Here is an 8704-nt window from a genome sequence, read left to right as displayed (position 1 = left end):
GGAAAAAAAAAAAAAAAAAACAAGCGGCTGTTCACGAGTAGTACAACGACCATGCTAGCAACTACATTCCAATCCCTGAAAATCATACCTAGTAAAATAAGAACCTTTTCCAAAAGTATTGGTTCTTGTCGGGACAATCATGAAAGGCAGTGGTGCCCATTTTGACTTTTCAAATAACCAAACACGATTCCTCACCCAATAAAGGGTGACCAGCCATCAGCTAGCTGTTTGTCTGCTTTGGTGACACCTTTGTCAAGGCTGCAGCTGTTAAAGGTAATATAATACACGTCATAAAACTGCCATCTTAAGAATAATCAAGAGATGGAGAAAAACAGGCAGGGAGTCACGAGATTTGATGAAGGCAATTATCAAGTCATCTACATCATCCAGTTATTTATTTATTTATTTTTCATCAATTCACAGTACAGCTGCAATACTCTGACCAGTACAAACAACACGTGCATTATATATTCATATATATTGACCGGAAACCAGTTCAGGGTCCCGCCTACTGCACAAAGACATCTGGGAGAGGCTGTCTTCGTGCATATACTGTGTTGTATATATCTCTCAGCTGTCTTCGGGCAGTCGGCGGGGGACACCCTGAATCGGTTGCCAGCCAATCGCAGGGCTCACATCAACAAACAACAATTCACACTTGCACTCACACCAAGGGACAAATTTAGAGTGTTCATTAACCTGCCATGCATGTTCTTGACTGTGGGAGGAAACCTGACTACCCAGAGAAAACCCACGCATGCATGGGGAAAACATGCAAACTCCACACAGGAAGGCCGAGCGTGTATGTGTGTGCGCAATTTGCATCGGTGAACCTGCTAAGTAAATCATTTAGTGAGTGCTTTAGTCTTCGAAGAGTCACTATTAAATATATCAAATATCAAAGATACACACCGCTTGGGGTGACATCAAAACGCGACAAACACCTTGTGTTGTGTCCCAGGGTAATTTGGCCGTTTTAAAAGTTTTACGCCTGAAAGTTGGAGTTAATTTGTTTGGAGTGACTTAAGTTTCCATGACTTTGTCCACAAAGAGGGTTCGAAAACACGCACACGCACACACACACACACACACACACACACACACACACACACACACACACAGAAACAAAACATTAATTGACGTACAATTTTATTCACTTTTGTCCACTCTTTGTGTTCCTCTTTAAAAATGCCCGTCCATTAAAAATGAAATATTCATGTAAAACTGAGCTGAGGCAAACACTTAAAACAATGAGGAGGAGGAGGGGTTAAACCAGGAAAAGGATAGCGAGGATAGATTTGGTGAAGATGCGTCAGAAACTCAAGATGACACATAATACAATCCTAGACCAAGAAATAATTGATGAGGAGGAATCCGATGATGAAGAGGACGACATGCTGAGGTTGCCGTCACATTCGAATCAAAGAATGGCAACCGTTCCTGGTCTTCATCCCCATCCCATTGGCGTCATGAATATATGCATGAATGGGTGCATGTGAGGCTTTGTAAAGCGCTTTGGGCACCATATGGTGTAGATAAAGAGCTATATGAGAGCACTCCATTTACCATTTATCTGAGATTTAAGGCTTGCTGTCAAAAGTCACCAGGAGGACCCCAGGACCCACAAAATATGCCGCACTGATGACACCAAATCTTTGCTTTGAGCTGCTCTTAACTTAATATACAGTCCATACATATATCGACCCATGACATATTACGTACTGCTCAGTCAAATTTTAAACGCATCAACCGTACTGTCGAGCGTTGTCTTTTATCCAGCACCGACGCAAAAAAAGCGGAAGTCATTTGGGAAAAACAGAAAGACTGACGGCATGTGCGCTGGTGTACGTGCACACACGTATGTGTTGCTACCCACACTGTGGATGTTTGCGCCCCCATATTGAGCGTGAGTCATCCATTGCGAGAAACAGTGGCAGCATCATTAGCATGCCGCTCTCGTCCTCCCACCTCCCTACTCCTTAACACATTTCAACTGCTACAGCGGTTCGAGTAAATCGCTTTTGGCCCAACTGCTAAATCACTTCCAAGAATCAGAATCGGATGCTGCATTTTGGTGTTTTTGTCCTTCCAAAACCCATTTCGTTACATCCAGGCGGAGTATGTTTCATAATATGCACTACAAATGTTGCCATGCAATCGGCACTGTCCTTTTCATTTTTTTGTTTCATAGCGGGCGGACTTCATGAAAAGGAATTTCCGGCAGAATTAGTCAACCCAGAGGCCGATGTTCCTCATGGCATACGTTTTAGGATCCAACAACAAAAGAACAACAATATTAATGCTAATACAAACGTTAAAAGATATCATTTGGATTTGTGGTAATAGTTTGAGACCCCAGGGGGGAAATATTTTATAAGCACTTATTAAACCTCTGTGCTTGCATGTGGAGATGTAAAGTTTAAACTTTGATTGATTGACTCATAAAGAGAGCAAGACCTCAATTTCCACATGTAAATTATTAATGCGGACATGCAGGCTTAATAACATTTCATACAATATCGCCCCTGGGACCGCAAATTCTGATGAACTCCCAATACGTTTTTAATGTACCGGTAAGTAGCGGTCTTCCCTTTTGCTGGAAACCGTCAAACATACTCAAACTCATTTTACGATGGGCAATTATGTCACTTACCCACACTTTGACGACCGTGGCATTTTTTTTTCGACAGTTTAAAACTCTCACTGGACGTCTACATCAATGAAGGACTGACACGTCCCCCCCCCCCTGCATTGGCTCATTATTAGGGATGCCATGATCCTATTTTTTTGCGAGTCTGAGTCGCTTGATTTTGAATATCTGCCAATATCCGAGTCTCAATCCAATGTCTTGGCAATGCATTATGGGGGGAAAATGGACATAAAAAATTGTTTAAAATGTCCAAATGTTTATTTATTTGAATAACTGTTTTTAAGGATATCAATTGAGCACAGCAGGTGTTAAAACTACTCATCCATTCATCCATCCATCCATCCATTTTCCTGGAGTCTATCCCAACTGTCTTCAGGCAGTAGGCGGGGGACACCCTGAACCAGTTGCCAACCAATCGCAGGGCACACTGAGATGAACATCCGCACTCACACTCACACCTAGGCACAATTTTGGGTGTTCAATCAGCCTGCCATGCATGTTTTTGGAATGTGGGAGGAAACCGGAGTACCCGGAGAAAACCCACGACCCGTGAGGTGGACACGCTAACCACTGGACCACCGGGCCGCATGTTAAAAGTAAGTCAACCAAATATTTTTAGAGCATATCAGCAGAGGCAGTTTCTCATCTGCCACTTTTACATGATATGTCTTGAAACACTAGTTGCCACCCCGAACATCGGCAATGAATCTATCAATGCAAAATGTTCTTATGCTGCTCCTTATATCGTCTCGACAATGTGTACATAAAACGTGTTTACAATTTACTTCTACTATGACCCCCACTTACAAGAAGAAAAGGTTGGGTCCTACCAGTGGCCAGCATTTAAGGAAAAAGACATAAAAGAAAAGTCAATTGCATTTTAACTTCACCATCGTGATCGACTACAATAAGGTAAGACATATTATAATTGTGGCTCCTCGCTTCCATGTTGAACTCTTTCAATACCAAGCGTTTTCCGAAAAGACAACCCCTAGAGTGCCAGGCACTTTCAAACATTTTGACTCATGTTTCAAGGTCGACAGAATATTGTGCTTTGACTATCTAAAGACGGGAGTATATGAAAGATTGAAAATAGCTTGGTTGCACTCAAATCACCAATCTGGGACTAAATCAAGAGAAAATTTGCTTTTTGTGGAAAGATAAAATATACTGTTGTTGTTAAAACATCTTGTGCGATTTGTTAGAATTTTGCTTGGGAAGCTGAGGCATTTCATCAGCCCAGAAAGAGAGAAAGACACCAGATAGAGTCCATGCACTTTTCATCTTTTAAAGGGAATCTCATGGTCCTGCACTTTGCAATCCGTGCCATCAAGATGTCATACGGAGTAGCAGCTTGCTCCAAAAACCTCCGTTATGCGGGGTCAGTCACAAGGGTTAAGACAAACAAAGCGGCACGGCAGACATCATGAAACGGCCTCTTATTTCTGCGATTTTGCTAACTCCCTTTTTTTTTTTTTCATTTGAAACAAGCTGCACATCTGCAGGGGGAGTCCTACTTTGAGGGAGTTTTTTTTCCTATTTTAGGACAAATGAAAAGTTCCTGGAGCTTTGTTGGCAGTCTTTCTCTATTCATTAAATCAGCCTTGGGCGTTTTGTTCTGCCTCTGGCAAAGCACCGGTCCCGGTCCGCTCCTCACTCCCCTCTTTGTCGTCTTCTGTTCTCACTCTCCATTTGATCAGGAGCCAAGATGTTACTTAATTTCTGACAAGATCTCGAGCCTTTTTTATCAAGAGTAATGGATTTTATCGGCGGCGTAGGTGAACCGTTGCTGCAGGACACCGGAAGGTGATGATGTCGCCGCCGCTTATGGGGAGGTCAAACACGCTCAGGGTGCAATGCAGATGAAGGTTAATGTCAACGTTAGTTTCTTAAAACAGGGGTCAGTGAATGTTTGCAGAGGTTCAAGAGCATCGCGCAAATTAGTCGTGTGCTCATTAAACGGCATTACAAATTCATAGAGTGGACGGAGAAGTCATCAAATGCACAAAATCTAGGACACTGGCTATATGATGCATGCTCAAAAAGATAAGTGTAATAAGAAGCCAGCGTGATAGTTTTTCCACTAAAAATAGACGTACTTATGACAAGATTATCTGAGGTCCGGGACTGTTTGCCAAACTAGCAGGAAGCATCAATGATTCATCTCATGCCGCACTGTACATTTATCCGCAACCTTATTCCTCCCATTTTCACACCTAATTTTCACACACTGGCATAGAGTCAAAAATACACTAACACATATTCACTCACACAACTTAAAAAAAGGAGTTGGCGGGTAAGGCGTCAGCATCACTTCAAAGACAGCTTGATGACAATCCGTTGGGAGTCAAACTTCAAAAAGTCACACACCCTTTATTCCTCCATCCGCATGTATTTGTCTCTCACACATGCACAACTCATACACAGTTTCATTAAAAGCTGTAAGTGACGCGACTTCTGGGCATATTAACACCTCTCAAAGATGCGAGAATGTCGTCATTGTGCTCAACAAAAAAAAAAAAAAATTTTTTTTTTCTTTAATAGAAAAAGTCTAACTAATCTGAGCCCGGGCACGCTGCTTGTGACGTCCTTCAAAGAGCATGCTAAAAAATGAGAAGAGGAAAAAAAAATGAATGAGAAAAATATTCATGGCAGTGTATCAGTTGCCACATAGTGAAACTGAGAGATTGTATTATGGCCCATCTTTTAATTTTGATCTTATTTTTTAATGTAATTGTATTTATCTTATTTTATTCATTTATTTTTTGCTATTAGAAGGGGGACTTGGGTTCAGCATGCATCAGGATTGACTTTGCACTCCTGTGTTTTGCTTTTTCTTTGCATTTTAGTAATCCCCCGCCCCCCCTCCAAAAAAATCTACTCTCAACAAGATTAAGATATCCTTTATTTGTCCCACACTGGGGAAATTTACAGTTATGTCACAAAGTAACAAATTAAGTCTTTGATTAGTAACTTCAATCCGATGACTAGATTAGATATAGTAAGGCGCAAGATTACTAGTTATTCGAAAAGGGCAGTCGCTATTGAGCAACATATTAGCGGCATCTGAAAAACAAGAAGCTTAGTCACGTCATGGCTTCATTTGCTCATCACTTTTCTCTCCATGACCTCCCCTTTGATTTTCTTATTGAAAAAGCTTTTGGAACCGATGACTGTGTGGGTTGAATAAAATAATAAGAACCATTATTTTTCCTCATTCATTTGAATTTGCGGCGTGGCAGCGCTGCTCCGAAGCGCGACAAAGAGGAGCGGAAGAAGAATAATAAGCAAACTATACATCCTTGGACGCAAAATAACATTTGTATGTGTGCTCAACTCTGCAGTCGTACAAGACTAGGCAAGGCCACTTTTTGCAGATGTCAAATATGATGAAGTATCCGGTTTCATTGGACCCCAACAAGGAGAGAATACATTATACTGTGAGACGCATTTCATTGGGAGGTAATGTGCAGTGGCAGTTGTATTAAAAAAAAATAAAATAAATAGAAGAAATGTGTTTGGAGATTGCATAAATACAGACCGAGATAAAGAAAAGCACATGGGCGCAGGAAATAATCCTTGTAGAGGTGTGTCAAGGCTGTCACGGTTATCTTTTAGATGTCAAATGCACCTCACTACCATTAAATGTTATCAGTGGATATAGAATGTGCACGAGTGTCACAAAAGTACACCTAAACACTTCAAATATACATATATACATCTTTAAGTGTGGAGAGAAATCAGTGGTGTTCCGTCAAGGGCCTTCTCGGCAGGCGTAAACACCATCAGAAACACAGACTTAATTTGACAATTTAAATGAAGTGGAAATCAACGGTCTTTTGTCCTCATTTCATTGCGTAGGTCTTGTGAGCGTGGCTTCCAATCCTCTGTGTGTTATTTATTTTTTCGGGGTCCAATCAGATTTCAGCTTTGATGTGTTGCCATGCTTATATTATTCCATCCAACGCCTTCGGTACCTTAAGTGCAGCCGTCAACTACACACACACACACACACACACACACACACACACACACACACACACACACACACACACACACACACACCACTGAAAACACTGGTTCTTCTTTTAGACAATCAGATTGTAGATTCACCACCAGAACGCCATCTCGCATCACCTGTGACAAGTGAGTTCATCTGTCCTCGATGGGCGGCCAAAGCTTCAATTTCAGAATAGTTATGTTGAAGCGAGCAATTAAGCCTGCAGACAGGCAGGAGCTTGTTGGCTTGTTCTTAACCATTCGATAGCTCACTTACGGATTCGATAGTTGAATGCCTCGAGGGAAGTCTGCGTTTTTGCTCTCAATCACCTCTAATCTTGGGTGCACAAGAAATAAAATAAAACGAAGTCCAAAGACCGTCGAGTATGTGATTTGTTGCAGTTATCACCAATGTGGCATGCGAAAGGCGGATAAAGGCCAAGCGTGTCACAGCGGAAAGGCTTTACCGTGTTCTGGCAGTCGGCATTGATGAGCTGCAGCAGCTGACTGTCGAAGGCCTCGAGGGACGGCTGGAGGCAGATTGTCAGTCTGCTCAATGTGAAGGGCAGCATCTTGAGCAGCAGAGGTTTCAAAAGTGCATCCCCTGTTGACAGCGAAAACTTAGCATCAAAGTATGTTTGTGCCATTTGCATCTGTGGGATTTCCTTCTTTGCTTCGGAAATCATTCCAGCTTCGCTTACGGGCATTTGCCCTCTTTTCGCTGAATTTCAGCTCCGCGATGTTGGATGGCAGCTACGAAACAATGTTGCAAAATAAACTGGAAGTTACATGTGGAAAAGGATATTTTATGTAAATTGTGGCTCATTTATTCCTAGAAACACTGTCCTGTCGCAACCTGATTTGCGCTGTCCTAAAGCAGAGGATGAGAGTAGAAAAGACATGATTCCGTGTTGCAGTTGTGCCAGTACAACTTAGATGTGAGCACTTTCTAAGAAACTAAGCAGAACATTTGCTTGGATGCTTAGTGTTTGCTTCCAGGCACCCAGCTGGGTCAGGGCAGCCTTATTTACATGGACCCAAGGGATGCTTCAATAAAATTATGTTTCCTGCTTTAACCTAAACAAATTCTTTGACACTTGGGTTGTTGGTGAACTCTGCAGCCACAAGAACCGCTTCTTTCAGTCTGACAACATTACCCACTGTGGTTCAAAATGACATACTGTATCGCAACAGTGATTGGATTAATTGGGACTAAAGTTAACACTGTGATATGGATTGTGAACATGCGGTGGCAGCAGGGGGTTGAAAAAAAGTAAAGACCACGACTAAAGGCAATGCAGTGATAGCTTGCATTGTTTTTTTTTTCCCATAATACTGCTACAGTGTTGGGTATTATCACAAGATTGGCCACGACATTAATCGAATGAGAAGAATCTGTGCTTCATGGGTGCGCCTTCTCGGCGCCTGCTTGTACCAACACTGATTTTGATTTTGACAGGGGGGACTGTCAGAGCTCTTTGACTATCGGCACTCGACATCCCCGGGGCGGTTTTTTGCGCCTGTAATGGGCAACATTTTTCACAGCCATGTTTTGTTCAGCAGAGATGTCGGCAGTGTTGGAAAGTCTACATTGGAGCGGCTGGATGGATGGATGGCTGGTGGAGCCGAGGATGAGGATAGCGCAGATGCGTATTTGAAACTGAGAGTCGACGCTTGGAATTGAAGCGGATCTGGGCACATTTTGAGCATGACATCTCTGATCCACTGGTGAAAGAACACTTTGAGTCTCTCCTCTTTCATCTAGACCCGCTTCAAACTATAAAGCATATTCAGGAATTGTGGTTACGGTCTTATGTGTTGTGTTATATTATTTTGTTATTTTATGTTACCTGTTCTGCGATTTGTTACAGCTGCAGCTGTTGTGAAAGTGCTATATAAATAAAGATGTATTGTATTGTATTGTATTGTATTGTATTGTAACTTAAATGTTAGTGAACTCATGTCTAAACGGGTTGATATAATCCACATTCAGTAATGCACAGGTAGGGAGACTGGATTTTATTCTTTTATTCTTTACTTCTTTTGAGGACTCAC

At 42.0% G+C, this 8704-nt stretch overlaps 1 protein-coding gene across 2 annotated transcripts in view; it reads right to left on the bottom strand.

Annotated features, from left to right (window-relative positions):
* nphp4 (nephronophthisis 4) overlaps positions 1 to 8704 on the bottom strand; it is a 124089-nt gene that overhangs the window by 88516 nt on the left and 26869 nt on the right. For both annotated transcript variants that reach the window (XM_019863074.1, XM_019863072.1), the window contains exon 6: positions 7117 to 7253. In XM_019863074.1, coding sequence (XP_019718633.1) covers positions 7117 to 7253 — 137 coding nt within the window. The remainder of the gene's footprint in view (positions 1 to 7116; positions 7254 to 8704) is intronic.

The sequence above is a fragment of the Hippocampus comes genome, unplaced genomic scaffold (genome assembly GCF_001891065.2).
Source record: "Hippocampus comes isolate QL1 unplaced genomic scaffold, H_comes_QL1_v1.1 scaffold1, whole genome shotgun sequence".
In the NCBI taxonomy this organism is placed as follows: domain Eukaryota; kingdom Metazoa; phylum Chordata; class Actinopteri; order Syngnathiformes; family Syngnathidae; genus Hippocampus; species Hippocampus comes.
Note: the sequence above shows the minus strand (reverse complement) of the source record. Positions and strands in the feature narration are given on the sequence as shown.